This window comes from Anneissia japonica, unplaced genomic scaffold (genome assembly GCF_011630105.1).
Source record: "Anneissia japonica isolate Jap-2015-1 unplaced genomic scaffold, ASM1163010v1 scaffold670_len1213532_cov191, whole genome shotgun sequence".
NCBI lineage: Eukaryota > Metazoa > Echinodermata > Crinoidea > Comatulida > Comatulidae > Anneissia > Anneissia japonica.
The window spans coordinates 769,852-789,137 of NW_022693499.1; the positions used below are offsets into that span (position 1 = coordinate 769,852).

General features: G+C 34.2%; 2 protein-coding genes across 3 annotated transcripts in view; both read right to left on the reverse strand.

Annotated features, from left to right (window-relative positions):
* Window positions 1-11,815, reverse strand: part of LOC117100761 (lysophosphatidic acid phosphatase type 6-like) — a 47,779-nt gene extending 35,964 nt beyond the window's left edge. For both annotated transcript variants that reach the window (XM_033240569.1, XM_033240570.1), the window contains exons 1-8: window positions 11,682-11,815; window positions 10,198-10,437; window positions 8,828-8,959; window positions 8,369-8,499; window positions 4,831-4,922; window positions 2,430-2,653; window positions 1,050-1,246; window positions 132-300 (exon numbers count right to left, since the gene is read on the reverse strand). In XM_033240569.1, coding sequence (XP_033096460.1) covers window positions 132-300; window positions 1,050-1,246; window positions 2,430-2,653; window positions 4,831-4,922; window positions 8,369-8,499; window positions 8,828-8,959; window positions 10,198-10,431 — 1,179 coding nt within the window. In that variant the 5' untranslated portion in view covers window positions 10,432-10,437; window positions 11,682-11,815. The remainder of the gene's footprint in view (window positions 1-131; window positions 301-1,049; window positions 1,247-2,429; window positions 2,654-4,830; window positions 4,923-8,368; window positions 8,500-8,827; window positions 8,960-10,197; window positions 10,438-11,681) is intronic.
* A 2,236-nt stretch (window positions 11,816-14,051) lies between these two features.
* Window positions 14,052-19,286, reverse strand: part of LOC117100762 (activin receptor type-2B-like) — a 32,358-nt gene continuing 27,123 nt past the window's right edge. The window contains exon 8 of the mRNA XM_033240571.1: window positions 14,052-19,186. Within this exon, the coding sequence (XP_033096462.1) occupies window positions 19,013-19,186 (174 nt within the window). The 3' untranslated portion in view covers window positions 14,052-19,012. The remainder of the gene's footprint in view (window positions 19,187-19,286) is intronic.

The following is a 19,286-nucleotide window of genomic DNA, read 5'->3' on the forward strand; positions in this document are numbered from 1 at the left end:
GTCTTTACTACTTGCATTATCAAAACCCTTGGGTTAAAACCATCCCTTAATTAAAATGAAAATGATTTGATGGTTAAAGGAGTCATAGAAACTTGCGCCTAAATCAATTACAAGAAACTGGATGCACTAACCTTGCCCATGTACAGTACACGTATAAAATGCTCACTCTGCTTATTCTCGTATAGCTCAATAATTAGGTCAGCTGACCAGGGCGGCCAGTGATCAACGTCGATGTTCAACACGGCCAACAGGGGCATTAGAGTTGTGTCATGGCCAGAATACATGTATAACTTTGGGCACCTACAGTACATATATATAATAAAGGACGTAATTAATAAACTGAGCCTTTTCTAGGTAGAATAAGAATATTACCTGCAAATATATAATTAGCATATTTAACAGACCTCTCTGGATCACCTGAGGTAATACTGCTGTTACACATACAGTATTTTCAGCAAGATGACATTATCAGTGGTAATTAATAATAATAATAATAATAATAATAATAATAATAATAATAATAATAATAACAATAATAATAATAATAAGAAGAAGAAGAAGAATAATAGTGTATTTTTGTATAGTGCTGAAATTAATTAGTGTTTATGCTGCTAGAGCAGTGAAAAACAGCAAGTTTGAGAAAATGATAATTCCTACTACATCTCATTATCCATCATATAGGGACGTGTGGCACAGTGTGTAAGATCTTAGATTCCTGATCGCGAGATTAGGAGTTTAAGGCCGACGCTTATCGCATTGCTTGTGTCCTTGGGCAAGGCACATTTTTCCATTTTCCACCCATGAGTATAAATGGGTACCTGGTAGGATGGCATAGCATTAAAAGTATGGTTGTGTATATAAAGCAGCATGACTTGGGATAAAAAAAAATAAATAAATAAATATATAAATAAACAAATAAATAAATAATAAATGTACATATACTTATAAAGAGATTTAATCTAATCAGCTATCAAGGTAACATGTATACCAAAGATCTGTTATATGCTGCCTGCATTTCAGTAACACAAATAATACCGTTATAAGCATACCGTTTCTTTTCAATTGAGTTGCCTATATTCTCCAAGATGAGGTTTACAAGCGGTCCAACCATCAGAGGAAATAAGTGGTGTTGCTGCGAGTGGTTGTCTTTATGTGCTATCATCTGGAACATAGTGATATCGATGGCATGGCGTTCGATCATATCGAGAAGAGGCTCAAAGAAGGTGGGATAAGATAAGCCATGAGCCTAAAAAATGGAACAATAAAGTCATGTCAAAGACCTGAAATTTGATTAGATTTATCTGGTATCACAGTAACAAATGAAAAACAAAAAATGCAAAATCAAGAGGCACAGAGTCAAAAGTTATGATATCTGTGAAAACCCACTTGGATTTATTCGGTGTAAACACCAGAGATAACCTGTGAAAGTCTGAAAAAGATTATTTTCAGTAGGGTCCTTCTGGTGGTGATTGGACGGTACACTGGAGACTAAATCTATTTATAAATATATGTACATTTATTATTTATTTATTTGTTTATTTATGTATTTATTTATTTATTTTTTTTATCCTAAGTCATGCTGCTTTATATATTCTTTTCTGAAGAATATACTGCGTTCTTTAATGTGCACATGGGCCATAAAGCACACAGAATCAACGGCTTAAACGTCTCATCTGAAAGACTGTGTGCGCTATTGTAACCTGCATTCAGCCCACCAGCTGAAATACAAGGAGACCAGCGATGCGAATTGAGTCGGGGACCAAGAAATTTCCATGATCTCTTCAGCGTACACACAGTGGCTCTCACTGAGCTAAGCTGCTCTGAATTCTAACACAGGATTATAGGGGATTTAGAGGGGTCCCAAAACTATACAAGAAAAATAATCTTGGAACAATACACATTCCACAAGATTTGTTCACAGCCGGTCATGCGACATAGTGGGTATTACTATGGAGAATTTACAATGTGATCAGTGTTAAAGTATAGGAAAGGGTAATGTTATGGTTTCAAAAACATTCGCCCACAAATTAGAAATAACTGGCAAGGAAAGGCACTACGATTCTTCAAAATAATTCTTATTTACTTACTCTAGCTTTCAAAGTGCTTTGTATGCTTTCAATTTATGTGATCCTTTGTACACCCCTAAGCTAACCTAGAAATCGTAGTGTCTCAATACTTGGGGCTAGTATCTTTTGAAGCATTAGCAAACCATAATGGCAAAATTCTCAAGTTCAATATCCAATCAATTTGGTATAGTTTACTGGCATCCCAACCAACATTATTCAACATCAAATATGTGCTCTACAGCACAAACTCCGAAATAGGCCATGCATTTTCCAATTACCGAGCGTTGCTCGCACTGCATGTTTACAATTGAAACCCACCATACGTCATATGACCAACCTAGCGGTATGTGTCTATTTACTTACCAATCTGGCAATAAGGTTGTCGCGAATGCTGACTATGTCTAGATGATGGTGGTCTTCATGCAAGTCAATCAATTCTTGCAGTTGAAGTCGACCATGACGCACTCCAGGAACTACGTCTGTGTTCTTACAGATATTGTCGACAAATTTTCTCACAGCTTCGCAACCCTGCCAGTTGGGGTACAGGGTTTCAGACTCACTGTCAGCGAGGTAGATTTTCACAGGATCTAGATGAGAATAAGGTAAGGTATTTGATAAGATGGAATAATAAAATACTGCCAAATAACACATGTCACTCACAGGTGTTTGTTAACAGTTTACATTAGGCGCGATCTCCAAATTATCACAGACGGCAAAAACGCGTCTAGGTCAACACCCTATCGCGAAACGCGTCTGAGAAATCAACTATTCTAATTACCACGCTATATGAATATTCATTTGCTACACGTTTGAATTACGGCTCGCGTCTTGACGACGGTGAATCGTTTGGACGCATGTTGAACCATTTTCTATTGTTTTCTTATACATACATGTGGCTATACTTTTTCTATGCTTAAATGAAGATTTGTAAATTACATGATTACAACGTGCCTGGAGGTCCAGGGCGTGGTATGCGCTAAGCGAGTTTTATTGGAATTCGCTTTGTACGCCGCTCTGTAGATAGAACTACGTCGCGACTCTGAAAATAGCGCTGACATTTTCTTTGCAAAAGTGATGGAGGGTACATTGTCATTACAAATCACAAACATACTTCAAATATACTTTAAGTGCCATGGTAAGTCGGCGTCACATTCTGGCCTAAATATAAAATTAAATCTAGACCTAGTTAGGTAGTCTGCCTATCTTTTTTTATCCTTGCGCGGATAGTTACTCAAAATTTTCTGAGGCTACTCTCTACTGTGTCCCGTACTGTGTATACTATGCAGCAGTGCAATTTCTTTACTGCAAGTTCTACTGTAGGTCCTCCGAATTGAGAGATGTATATTTGGTTGACTAGTAAAATTTAGATAAAGACATAACTTGTCATATTAACAACAAATCATGAGCTTTAGTTTCGATTTATTAGTACTGATCGAACTACCGAGTGCTCTTTCAAATAAAACTGCAGCGATCTCGAGGTCGAGCCTTGGTTGGGTGCAGAGAGCAGGGCCCAGAACCATGTGTGTAAATAAGTAAAGTACTGGGTGATTTAGAACTGTCCATTTTCAAACGGGGTATAAAATTTTTTTTTTACAATTCCTTATTTTTAGTTGTTTTTCATTCTTTTATACATTGAACACACAAAATTTATGTGTGCCGCTGAAACATAAGTGTATGTTCAGTTGAATAAATAAATTACAGTAATATCGCGAGTTGTCAGTAAAACCTTTTCTGGGTAGGCAATGGTTTAGTCTTACATGTTTGTATGTCGAAATTCGTGGTGAAATTCGGCATAAAAAAAACGTATTTCACATGAAATTCACGTAAATTCAATTAATAAACTTTGTTTTATAAAATGTAAATATAATTTAGCTTAGTATGATGCAAAATTTCATCTACTTTGATCATGGACGTTTTCGGAGCATGGGTCTTAGCATGTGATCCCTTTCAACGGCAAGGAGAGCAATTAATTGCTGTGCTGGATGTTACCACAGCTGCACAGGATGGTGATCGCGCTTCTTAAAACTGATGGTGGCCAGCGACTCCAGCTGCGACTACATCGGAAATAACTAAAAAAAAAAATTGGATTTTTTATCGTTATATTTGTTCATCAATTCATAAAATCACTGAATATTGCGACAGTCTCACCTATGCACGGTACTAGGCCTACTAAACGTTGACGTCCCAACACCCAACTGACTATTTTTTTTAGCATGGACCACTGACTTCCTTTAGTTTACCATAGTTTGGCCATAGTTAAAGGGGAGGAGCGAAGCCAAAATGGAATATCAGCAACCAAACGATGTGCTAATCAAACGTTGTTTTCAGATGCGTTTTGGTAGAACAATAGAAAACGCGTCTGAACGCTGATTTGTCATCTGGGATAATTTGGAGATCGCGCCTTAACTCATTATTAAATTTTACAATGAAGATTTTAAATCTATTAAATATTTTACTAATCTATAAATAACTTAATATTTACATTGAACAAAGCTGACAATAATTCATAATTGATTTATTATTCAAATAGTTAACTATAATGTTCATTTTATCTTTTATTCAATTCAATTAAACTTTCATTTCAGAAATTTAAAATCCATAAATGAAAAAAAAACCACATTAACAAAGTTAGTACAAACTAAAATACATACATATGTGTGCTTAGCAAATGTTGGGAAGGAGAAAAAATGCTGTTGCACAAATTAGTTCACAAAACAAAATCGAGAGGAATTTCACAATTTCCCCCTTCCTTCCCTAATCTTACCTGATTTCAAACTCTTCAGAGACTTTCCATACAGACCGGCAACAACGCATCTAAGTGAAGCAATCGTCCGAGCAATGTTTGTTGATCTAAAGCTACAAAAACAAGTAAAAATTTAACATACAATAACTGTCTGTACTAAAATCTGAAAAAATAAACTTCATACATTCAATCAAAAGATTGATTTGCTTATTTATAAAAGCCAAACAAGTTATTAATATCTAATTATACACACATTTTAAAAATTCAATTTTTCTTGAATTTGTTCATAGGAATTTACTTAGTAAAATAGTATTATAATTATTATATATATGCAATTTTTTTTCTTATCATCACCCATCGACCCCACAATATGAGTGTAGGCTGAGAAGTATTGTTCATGCTTCTTTTGCTGAAGACCCAGTTGCAAACCTAGACAGCATCTGGTATTAATATTTGTATTCTTATGTATCCGTTATTAAGTGTTGTAGTTAAGTCAGGTGGTGTTGCACTGCAGCTGCCATGGATCCCCAAGGGCCCAGCCCAAATTTCCGATTTCCAATTGAATGAGGACCAATAAAGGTTTATTATATTATTATGTATGGTAACACCCTAAACCTATTCAGACCATGGATTTGCATTCCCTACCCCCTTAGACCATGAATGTGGCCTTATTGCCACCACCAAAGAGATGTATTCACTGCTGTCTGTTTAATTAGAAAACTAATTAATGGATCATCCCAAAATTTAGTGAAATGGTACATAATAATAATAACAAATATTTATATAGCGCCAATTCAAAAATTTATCAAAGGCGCTAGATGAGGAAATAAAGCAAGTTGAATAATACCGGTAATCAAAACACCATTCAATTTTCGGAAAAGGTCAAAGGACAAGATCAGGGTTACGGAAATTCAATTTTTTTACCTTTGCGGATAAATTAGAATATAGAATCACCCCACATATTCAAGCAGCACTCAGAAAAACAATGTGTCTGAACACGATGGGCGATTCCATTATTTTCTTGAGGGTATTCTGTCGTACTCAAGAAGACAATGTGCCTGAATACAACAGGCAATTCCATTATTTCATTGAGGCTGTTGCTTCGCCTATTATATACGGCCTTCATATTGTTGATACTGTATTCAGGCACAGAGCTAAGGTATGGATTCTATGAAGTGACTGCTCTAGTTTATGCATGTTTTGCTTTTTTGTTACAATAAATCAATTATTCAATCAATAACTTTTAGATCAATTTAAATGTTACAATAAATAGAGATGTTTTCATAGGTCACAATAAATTCAAGATTATGATATCCTGTTCCTCAGGGGTTAAAAATTGTACACTTATATAACATGAAATGACAAATGGCAACCCAAGAGAATAACGTGTTTTCTTTAGGCTAGATTTTAGACTCAAGTATTATTGATGTTTGCTGCAACATCATCTTTCTGGCTATTTTCGTTGACTGATTGACCGGCCAAGCATGTTGAAAATGTCAACATTTTAAAGCTTTCTGTCACGGTGAACTGGGTGTTATGTTTACATTATCATGAATGAGATCATTCACAATCAAATGATACAAAAAAAAATCAAATGTTGTGTAAAACAGGGTCTCCATTTCAAGTCTTTATCCGAGAAGACTAACCAGTGAGGATGTTAAGGCTATTGTTAGCAGCGCCCCTTAGACACTCCACTCAAAAATTCAAAATAGATGACATTGCTTATTATTTCTCTTGTCAGTAGCCATGCATGATGTGCAACATCCTCTGCTCTCTAGGGAATATTTCCATTCCTGAATTTAACCTAGCAGTCACTCATTTCTTTCCAGATAATTCTTATCATTCTAGGTACCCCTTCACTTACTGTATACATAATTTGTAAGTAGTTTTTTCAGGGCTTACACGTTATCAGCAAACACATTAATTGGTAAATGTTTCCTGTTCACTTACTAGTGTGTGACATTTATCACAATGGTTGGGTTTGAGAGCAAACCTTTTTAAAGATTACTGTAAATAATTAAATCATTTAATATCATTTGATGATGATGTTGAATACTGTATCACAATCATTGGAATTTGATAATAATAATAATAATAATAATACAATCGACCTTCCCATTTACGTACACCTTGGGCTGAAAACAGTTCGTAATTGAGAAAATTTGTAAATGAGAAGTTCGTAAGAATAGCGCCCTCAAGTTTAAAAATGCCAAGTTGTAGCCTATAACTAGGCCTGCCTACCAATATCTAGGCTTAATTTTGCATTAAGTGTTCAATAAACATTTATAGAAATCGTTGAAGAATCAATTAAATGTTAATACAAGACAAACTAATTTAATAAATATCGATTCATAATAGGCTAAGGAAATCATTCCATGGATAGACCGAATCTTCCATGTCACTATAGGCTGACTGTTCAACATACAGTGTGGTGGTTTAGCTGGGCCTAGCAGCAGCTCTCTGCTAACTATAGCTAGGCCTCTGTCCGTAATTTATAGCAAATTACTCAAGAAACATTGATATTAATTTGTATTAAAAGCACTGGGCTTATTATTTATTTAAGTCAAGGTATTTTTGTATAAATTAAAAAAAGAAAATGTTCCTATTTTTCCGACCTTCCTGACTTCCAAACATGTGGTTTTGGTACCTGTAGCGTTGAATGATGGGTAATTGCTGATGTCATCTTCTAAAAATAGAGCAGCTTGCTAATCGTTTTTTTTTTTGACAGTGAAAAACAAATAATTAATACAGATGCTTATTGAATATCCGAACAGTGATTTATTCTTAAAAGGATAAAAGGTTGATGTTACCATACATTAATACACGGACTAGCTGATTTGATTTACAGTGCATTTAGACCGCAGTTAACCATAAGACAGAGTAGGGTAGGCCCCCTGGTATAGGCTGCCCAGCCTTGTCCTTAGCCTAGACAAGGTAGGCCTAGCAGCAGCATGCACTGCCTGCCTGAATTTCGCCTAGTTTTGATTATTTTACATCATGTATTGGTTTGACTTTTCTAAGCCTAAAGTAGTATGATGTATTTATGGAATGTACTGTATAACAAGTACTATAATGCAATTTTTAATGACCTTTGTAATTCGTTTTTCTTAAAATAAATAAAAATAGCATAAATAAGATGAATAAATCTAGCGATGACGTCATCGGCTGAACGTTCGTAAAATAGAAGGTTCGTAAATGAGAAGTTCGTAAATGGGAAGGTCGACTGTAATAATAATATCCTACATATCTGAGTGTTAGCAGAGGGGCTGCTAACTACAGCCATAATGGGGCTAGTTCACCTTCTCGCATAAGGACTTGAAATGGAGGTCCAGTGTGCACATCTGGTTTGTGTCCACTTAAAAAAGCACAGTGCATCTTTTGGAGGACTAAGGGGTTGAACATGAAGCTTTTTTACGGCGGATAGGTAGTCGCAGACCACGCCCATATGCAATTCAGGACATTCATGCTGCAAGCAAGTTATAGGTCATTCTTCTACATTTACCTATTTTAATAACCAAATATAATTATTATTCATAATCATATTATGTCCAATACTTACTAAATATCAGTGGAGTTGAATTCAGTAGACAGGTATCCAATTTGATCGACATAATGTTTTCTATAACTTTTGCCAAGGTTGTACATTTGATTCATACCACGGGCTGTCAACTGTCCTTTGAAGGATCCACCCTAGAATTATAAGTCACTTTGGTATTGGCATACAGAAATACTTTCACTAGTGACAATATGGATAATAAAAAAAAATTTTCTTTCACGTCTTAAAATATTGAGTGTTAAAATCAACAGTGTTTGATCAAACTTTCTAGAACAGATGTAGATAACTTCAGTCTGAAAGAGTTTTAATCAAACATTGTCTGCTGCATCTGACTTATCAAAAGAATACAGATTGGGAGGAATATAGCACATGGAATCAAGACCTTTAATGAAATTGGATGCTGTACTGTTTAAAACCAGATATTGTTATGCAATCACAATAGGTTAAACGAAATTTACTTACAGATAGTCGTTCTCGTCTATAGAGTGTCTCCACGTGTGCTTCAGGCCTTGGACCACCATCAAGATTGCATAGATCATAATCAATATAAGTATCTGGAGCACCCTCAAACAGTTTCTTCTCATCCCAGTTAGCCTATAGGCACCAGAAACAAATAATATTCTTCTCAGTGTCTGAATGACACTATATTAGATGTTAGAAATAGTGGCAGAAGAACAGATGGGATGACACATTTAGATGCCCAAAATTGCAGTCCGAGACTGTAAAAATGCTGATCAAAGCAGTGTTCCCTGACGATTGCCTTCTTTTTGGGGAAATCCTTCTTTTTGGGCATCTTCTTTTTGGGATTGTTTCCTGACGATTGCCTTCTTTTTTGGCATAGTTCAAGGGTTCCCTAAGTGGGGGTCGTGTTACCCTTGACCTACTGTAGCCATATGTAAAAATAACATTGAATACCGTAAAACTTCTAATAATAACCCTACAGTAGGTTACTATTCTTTGATTGTTAATAATAGTAATCCCCTACCCATCCCCAGCTTTTTGCATCAGTAATTCATAGAAATATATAACTACAATATGAGTAAAAAAACTTTGTCCACCATTCCCAATTCCCCCCCCCCACCTCCCATTTATATGCACTATTTATTTATTTTATTTTTTTTTTATCTATTATTTTTTATAAAAGTGGAAGTAATGGTGAAATAAGTCTGCGAACATGGACTGGTGTCTTGACGAAATGTTGGAAAAATATTGGTCGATGAACTACCAAAGGTTATACTGAAATATCCTTATTTTTAATCAAAATTGGATTGCTCTGCATTAAGGAAAATTACTAAGGAGTAAATTCAAGAAAGAATCATCAACGGAGCAATCACATTGTGAAGAATGCCTATTTTAAGGAATAAATCATGTTAAAGCAACAAAATGTTGATTTGAAATTAGATGTCATCTGTAGTTTTGGTGTCTCTAATAGTAATCCCATGGGTTATTAATAGAGTAATGGGTTAATATTTAAGGTTTTACATTATCCCAATTTGTTTGCTTCTGTGATTTTTTTGGATGGGACATACATTTGGAGATGTACAAACATATACTTCACAAAAAAAAATTGTGGGAGAGGAAGAAAGGAAAGAGACAAGTTTGCATTGGTACAAAAATTAGCCAATTTATATTATCTGTACTTTAAATAATATTTTGCATTTAATTATTGTTGAAACATAAGTATCCTTTTCTTTTAATGTATTACTGTAATTTGATATTTGAAAATCTATCCTTGTTATGTTTATATAAATTCATAAATAAAATAATAAAAATTTTTTATTATTCATTAAATATTATGTAAATTAATTATGAAAAAAAGCAATTATTCATACTTTTTCAATATTTGGTATAGTCCTGACTGGCGTTCTAGCACCATGACGGAAGAATATTTGGACGGTTTTAAGACGCAGACTTGGATCCGAAACTTGGTCTATCGCATGGTCCGGAGAGCGCATGAATGTAGCCCGAGATCGAACACTATCCACATCCATGTTACAGCTCAGAGTCTTAGCGGCAACCACACCGCTCACAGCCCACAGTATATTAACTGTCTTCTTACGCACCATAAGTCACTGAAAAAATTACAAAAATTATAGTTGCTGGAAGTTTTATGGCATCTAATCATTAAATAAGCAGCAAAAGTTGGATGGTGTCTAAGGAAAACCTCAAGGTAGAAGCCATTCCTCAAGAGAAAGAGTAGTAAGTACACCTTGGGAAAGCTAAATGATTTGCAAGAATTAAAAACATGCTAATTATGATGTGAAGTGCCTCATGAAACAGTTCAAAGTTAATAATATAGGATCGAGGTGAATCAAGCATGTAATATGCTTGATTTGATAATATAATATTTTTACCCTCAGCTTTGTATAAGAAATTCACTATTTAAACAACACTCTCTATGCACTGGTTTTTTGCATGTGTTAGTCTTTGGCTTATGCCTGTGGGAAATTTATCGGTTTATCCAGGTTAAGAATTCTTGAAATAGACTTAGTAGTTACTACCAGTAGTTGGGATTAAAGCTAGGCCTAGGCTTAGTATTAAGTAGAAGATTTAATTTAGTAGCATATTGTAGCTACCAAGCCCATACTGTAAAGTTTTTTAATTGAGTGGATGGTACTTCAAAGACCAGCTCAAATTTGCACAGGAAATCACTAGGAAAATAGTAATGTTTATTATATTAAGATTAGGTTAAGGCCAAATTTTTGGCAAAATCGTCTGCGCAAAAATTTGGCCTAGAAATCTGTCTGCACATTTCAGAAAATAATGGAAGATTTCCGTGCAGATTTTGCAGAATATTAGGCTTTGATCAAATCTTAATTTAACCAATGCAATTATGCAGCAATTACGATTCCGCGTATATATTTTCCTGGCGATTTTCCATGCAAATTTGAGCTGATTTCTTAGGTACCCTCTGTGTAATTAAAAAACTTTACAGCATGGCAGCCCCCTAAATAAAAACTCAAGCCTCAAGCTTTTGGAAAATCTCTTATATATATAGATAATTTAAGGCCTAGCCTCGGCCAAAGCAGGCCTATGTCCCTAGGTAGGCCTAATCTATAATATTCGGATCCCATTCCCAGGTCAGGGTCTAGTAACAGGGCGCGGGGTCCACGGACCAAACAATTCATGCCATGGCTATGCCTAGGGGCCTTGGCAAGGATAGCTAGCTAGGCCTAGCCCAGCCTGCCCTAGTTTCGAGTACGCTAGTAGTAGTACTATAGAGGCCTAGACTAGGCCTAGGAATGGCCTGTTGTTTATAATTTAGTAATACGGTGTGCTAGCTTAGACTTATATAAGGCGTATAGTTAGTAATTACCTTTATAAAATAACATTTAAGATTCTGAAAGCTGAAAACAAGTGATATAACCTGCAACTCCTCACACCACCGATGGAGCATAAAAATGTAAAATTTGGTTTTGTTTGCTTGTTCGTTTTGTAAATTAATTATTGTCACGACAATCGGCCGATGAGGGCTTTTAAACACCACTGCAGTCTGAAGACTAGCTGCAGCCAGTTTAGGGTCCTCAGCAACATTTTCATTTGTTTAGGCGAGACTTTTTTATTCCTTGTTTCACGTACTTATTTCTTTTAAAGATTACCTATATTAATAATTTAATTATGTTTTTCATTCAGAATGATACCAAATCCCATACAATTTTTTCCCATTATTTCTTTAATCCGATTCGCGGCTTATGATCTTTTACGCCCCGGCAGAAGCTGTAAACCAACAAAAATAGAGCACCGTATAGAATATTATTTATTTAAAAAAAAGGCTCAACACAAAAGTGGGAACCTCTTGACATAAAATATAATACAAAGTCACGTTACAAAAATAATAGAACAACAAGGTAAACATTTATAATACTGTACATTAAAAATTACTATTAAAAAAAATAGTAGGCCTATAAATAAACCTTGTTATTTAGAATCCCTGGCTGGTTAAACCAAAGAGTATAAATAGAACAAGAGAGCAAAGTCCCGTTCGTAAAAACGTCATGCCTGTGTAGGACGCCCACTAACGGTTGTATACTCTTTGGTTAAACCAAGGAGATGTTAAACGCCCGTAGGGCCTATAGAAAATATATTTGCTGTTACTCGTTGAAGAAAACAACTGTGAAAGCTGGTCAAACCTTAAAAATACATTTAAAACGTTCGGAATCGCTAATTTATAAAGTGATGATTATTATCATTTCAAATTAATAGGCAACTTCAAATCTAGGAACTTGTGCAGAGCCTACATCACCAACGGGATCACAAATCAAGCAATTTCAAATATGACGTTGTAGTTCACAGTTTTATTAAAGCTCAACATGTCTATCTTTTTTTTTAGGATCAAACTCAGGATCCGACAACATTATTTAAGTCATAGTCTATTTTCGGCATGATCTTCAATATACAGATTGAGGCGATGATAGAAGATTTGCATTTTGTGGCAGCATGGAGCTCTCAGCTGTTTCAGTTTATATAGATAGTCGTGGTCTATTTCATTTACAGTAATTAGATTTCATGTGTTTAAAATCGGTATTTCATAGATTGGTATAGATAAATTGAAAACTATGATATTGATTGATTAGTTATTGGTTGATTGATAAATTAATTGAAAGAGCTATTTATTGTTTTTGGCTGGTCGACTGATCGATAAAAAATCAATCGATCGACCGATTTACTAACAGAATAAACAAGTACACCTAAATGATTGAGTAATGATTATAGATTTCACGCGTTTAAAATCGGTATTTCATAGATTGGTGTAGATAAATTGAAAACTATGATTAATTGATTGATTGATTAGTTGGTTGATTGATAAATTGATTGAATGAGTTACTTATTGTTTGGTTGGTCGATTGATCGACATATACCAGACTCACTCCATATAACAGCTATTATTATCACAAGATTTTGAGTCTTTAACCTAGCAACAATTAGGCTATCCATCTAATACCTCTTACAGCCAGCTCTCACTGCATGGTAAGATGGTAGTACGACTGTCGGCCAATAACTTGAACTCAGTTCCTGTGAACGTTAGACGACGCGATGCTGTTTTTGCGGTTGTTGGTGCCAGCCTGAACATCATGGTGTTGCGTTCTCCAATGAATCACATCGGCCAACGACTGTCAGGTGCATGAGGGCTCGGCTCATAAAGGTCATATTTAGTATTTTAACCCACTTAGTGGAACTAATTTGGATCATGGGGAAGGGGGTGTGTCTCTTATACAATCATGGCTTGCATTATTTTGCAATGGCAGCATGTTTATTATAGTTTGAAGGGGCGAAAAGATGAGCGTACACTATTACAGTGTCTATAATTACTGTATACAGAAAATAGGATTGTAAACAATTTTACAAGATAAACATTAACAATGATGATGATAAGGAGGAGGATGATCCGAAACAACCCATGTGCAAAGGAAATAAACACAGAATTATGAAGAATTAATACTAGAATAAGTGTGGTTATATTGCAGAAGAGCTGGAACTTAAAAAATAAATTGAATAGACATTTGGAAATTTTGAAAGAGAAATAAACTGACCAATGACCAGGGATGTACATAGGCCTGCTCAGCCTTGCAGAACAAAAACATTTTTTTGTCATTCTATGTCGGATCATGGACCTATCCTTGTTAGCAACAACCATTATATACAATACTATAAACTTACTAAGATAAGAAGTACACAACACATGTTATACAATTCTAAAGATACTTTAATTCTAAACTGAAGACATAAAAGTCTATCATTAATCAATACCGTACCTCCTTTTCAACGTAAAAAAAAACATACATATGAAAAAAAAAATATGAAAAAAAACATTAACTTTTTCTTTGTCAATAGGTTTTGAATATATTTATAGAACGCCAAGAAAATCAATAAAACACTGTCATGCCTGTTATTAGTATTTCACTGGAATCTAATCAAATAAGTGGGCAATCTTCTCATTGGCAGAAAATAAATTAAAACCACATCAAACTTTCTGTTATTAAAAAAACTAAATAATTTATATATATTTATGATCTCCCACCCCTTCTTGATACCCACTTCTTGTCGACACCCACCTTCTTGACACCTACCCACCTCTTATCGACACCAAGTTTGTTAACAAGCCTGCCTCATAAACAATTATCTTGTTCCTCTATGGAATTCTTTAAACATTATATTCTGATTCCAGAGGAACACACATAATAGCAATTAAAATGTATTTGCTCCTTAATACATTGTTGTAGCAAGAAAGTAGATAGGTAGTACCCACTTTAAGTACAGCTTCACACTTAATTCATAAAATTGAGATTAAAATGATTTGTGCCATGATAATGCTTATCTGCGTAGTTTGTGATAACAACAAATACAGTATATGCACTATCCAATAACACACATAGAATCACACATAAATTGTGACAGAAGACTAAGAATGTAGCATATCTCCCTTATTTATACACAATTGGTAGCACAAATCATTGTGTATAAATAATGTAGCAAATCTCCCTTATTTATACATAATGATGTGTTACCAATTATAACTGTAGTATCATGAATTCATATTTAAAGACCTGTGCAACAAAAATACAAGCGTAGCATCACACTTATCAACCATACAGAAATATCTGTGCTAACCAACTACGGTATATAAAGTAAACATCGAAATTCTAATATAGAGAAATTGGTGCTACCAACTTCAAATGTAGCATACTCGTCTTCATAATATGCAAAGACCTGTGCTACCAATTTCAATTGTAGTATCATTCTTATTCATATATAAAAATATGTGCTACCAATTTAAAGTTTAGTGTTACAGTTATTCATACAGTATGATCAACGAGTATAGCATCGTATGTATTCATCAGTCATCTGTGCTACCGAAAGTGTAGCATTGCAATTATTCGAACAAAAGCGGTACATGCTTCACAAAAACTGTACTTCATCAAGCCCCAGGAATTCACATTCACATGTTTGAATTATGACAATAAATTTAATCTCATCAAGCTGAATTTTTTTCACTTACTGTGGGGCATCATATGTACTATTGTATAATGTGCCCTATAGATCAACATATTGCTTCTTATTCCCTGCACTACCAAGAATTTTAAGCAATATTTTTCTACAAAAAAAAATTGATTTCAACTTATTAAATTACTACTCTAAAATTATATTTATATTAAAATCATGGTGATAAATCAACATTCACAAGGTAGATTCAACTATGAGGTAGAAAAGACATAAATTTCAGATTCAAGAATATTTATTGTTAACAAATATGATGTCTCGCAGTTTCATGCATTCAGGGATTATGTCGAAGGTGAGGACATATTAAGTATATAAACAATAACACGACAACGCAGTATTTTAGAACCACGTTCCACAAACTTTTAGGCTGGCAAACCAGTTAGAAAATTTGGGCTTGAATGGCCACCCACTGACTTTTTATCTAAAAATGCATAATTCACAAATTTAGCAATAGTACACGGTTTCAGGGCTGAGATTTTTAATTTAGATTACCATTAAAAAAAAACAAAGAATGGAAAACACAAAAATAAATATCACAACAAAAATTATAATGAACAATGAGGATAGTTAGCAGCATTGTGCTTTGTTGTATGATGGCATATTAACAAGTAAGCAGATTGATAACTTCATTGTTAAAATAACTTGTTTCACGTTATCGTAACGCCCATAATTGTTTCAGCGGGTTAATCAAATTCAGAATACAGTATCTTTATTGTAATCATAAATAACTGATTGGATATTAAAATTGTAAAAAAAATTAATATTCAAAAAGATTCAGATAAAAGCACAGTAATATAAAAAATATTCAAAAATATCCTAAAGAGAAAATCAAAATAGTTCAACGAAGAGAAATAAAGAAAATTATCTTAACAATAACTGTTTAAATTATCATAATTTTTCATTATTGGTTAACAGTTTAAAACATCTACATATTCTGCAACCATTCTATAAACGACATATCATGTTCGTTTATGTCCTGACTTTCGGCATCACCTATAAAAAAAATTACATTTATAAAACTACGAGACGACTTGTAAAACTCAATTTTAATATATTAAATCACAATTTTTTAAATACTAGTTAATGATTAACTAGCCATAAATAGTATCGTATATTTTATTCTTTACCAAATACAAAAGAAATCAATAACTATTCTCTCAGAATCTGTAATTATTCCAAATTGCTTGTTCTATCAAGATTGATTATTTTTCCAACCCTTGGGTATCAAAAGAAAATAACATATAGGATTGACAATAAATAAATAAATAAATACAGTACATACATACATACGATAATAATTGTATACTAACAGTACTTAACTATTGAAGCCAAGAGTTAAAAGCTTAGTTTTTCAGAAATGTTAACGTAGAAATTAAATTAAAAAAATTACAAATAACTACAAGCCTAAAATTATTGTTTTACCTATAAAACCAACTCAAAAACTGTCACTAAAAAAATCTATTTTGCCGAACTGATGAGCGATGATTAAACCTTGAATACAGTACAACCATGATACCAACTTTTAACCTCGTACCACAAGACGAATAAAGAAACTACAATCTAGCCTCTTAATAAAGGAAAATACATTTATTTTTACTTAAAGAATTAATAAATATATTAATAATTGCTTAAAGTTCACCATATTCTCATACAAGATTCCTAGAACAACAGTAGCAGGTAGATGATTGATTGGTACTAGTTGTAGTAAGTCTGTATAAGGTTATAATAGCACCCTGAGAGCCAAGTTGTTGCTGACAGTGACAGATCCAGGGTGGCGTATAGTGTAATGATCTAGGGTGGTGGATCCAGGGTGGTGGATTCAGAGTGGCAGATCCAGGGCGACAAAGGAGGCTTGCCCTTAAGCAGCAGTGAAGAAAACATCTAACCAAGCGTGAAATCATTTAGCTATGCAATTAAAATGGCTGAAACCTCTGGACCTTCATGTGCATAGCTCCCTGGTCCTCTACTATACAGATGGATGAATCCTCTCACAAACCTCCTTCCCCACCCCAAGACTATAAATTCCAGAAATCCTGGATTTCCCCCCTGACTTTTTAGCTGACTTGTATGTTAACATATTCATTATAAAAATACAAAGGGCTTAATTTGTGAAGCAGAACCGTCATAGTGACGAACACACCAACACATGCCACTACGAATATATACTCAATCTTGCCAAGTAATGTGTTAACAATTATAGGCGGCTTAATTATGTAATAGAATCATTCTCGTATATAGTTATGGTTTTATTTATTTTATGGTTGTAAACATTTACAAGTGTGTACTTTATACCTTTGAGAACATTCTTTAAGTACGAGTCCTCATGCGTGGAAGATACTGTACACTCAAAGGCTGTAGTTAGTGGCGCCCTGGCCTTACAGCATGGACAATTTAACTCTTGGTCCACTTATAACTTTTTATATATTTACATAGGTTTTTCTGTTAAATAACGCCCCATTCCTTCACCCTTATTCACCCTCAAAACCGACTTAATAGGATTTGAGTTGTAATATGTGTCAGCTTCTTTTAACATTTTAATCTCCTTGCAATCTATCACAAATTTTCATTTGTATTCTGCATCACCTACAAATCCATTGCATTAACATGTCACTGGATAAGAATATTTGTTAGGACGATGAAAACTGTGCTCATTCATGCATACTGGCATCTATAGATATCCATCCATATCTGTACTATAGAATCCTTTCTAAATAGATTAATCTATCCAACTTTGACCATTTGCCAGTCTCTCAGAAAACCAGAAGTGAGAAGTTAATAAAAATATTTAGAGTATTACCTAGATGTCAAAGTGCTGTTTTGTAGGTAAAGAATAATATTATACTCTTACAAAGATTGGTTCTACTTTACAGGATCAAATGCATTGGAATTAGTACTAAGGTATTCTTAAGCTGAGGCACACACCTTACGAGTAAAATTTAAAAGAATGCAAATGTAAAAGTTGGATGGCAAACCAATGGATAACATGTTGCTCAGTAAAATATAACTTGGTCACATGATTTTCCAGCATCCACCTTATGAATACACAATTTTTTTATCCCTAATTAACATAAATTCACAAGCTGAGCACTGTCCACACTATACAATTTTCTTTGACAAAAAACTGTTTTATGCCCATATATAGTCATGATGTGCCTATATATGGTCATGATGTGATGTCATCATGACGATATTTAGGATTGTCCCATGTTCATGTCAAATGAAATTTGATAGTCTAGACAGGGCTTTATACTTTGTGGCCACATTCTACAGCATGATGGGAACTTTAAGATTGTCTCAAATACACCACAATATCTGTCACTGTTTATAAACATTCATACTCTAACTAATTAATAATATACTGTACAAAATAAACCCCATTAGTAATTATTTACATCAAGTGCTGTCCATAAAATGCTCACTTGACTCCTTAGCTTGCTAGATAAAATATAGCTTTGTCCACAGTTGACTGTTACAAGTCATTTGGGGGTTTTCTTTTTTTTTTTCTTTCTCCATCCTCTTTAAGGTTTAATGAACATAAACACAGGTATGGGAATTGCTCTTTTCTGAGAAGTAAGGTAAAGCTTGGAGAAATTCAAGTTCAGCAAAAACATTTTTGTTCAATTCCTCTCTTAATGTGGCTGTAATATTTCAGAGGCTAGACTCCTTGGGAGGTAACTCTTCGACTATGAATGTCACGGGACTGGATATGTTTACCGTACGACTGAGCTGCCCTATTCTTGCTTCTACACAGCCGGCCGATAGTCGAGCCTCGGCTTCATGGTCCCAGCACTCTTCAATTGTCTCACAAAATGACTCCATCCCCTGTAAAGGAAACAGTCTCCAAATAATATAACGACGACCTTTACCCGATTCTGATTATTAAATTATTATAATTATATATTTATATTAAATTATTATATTG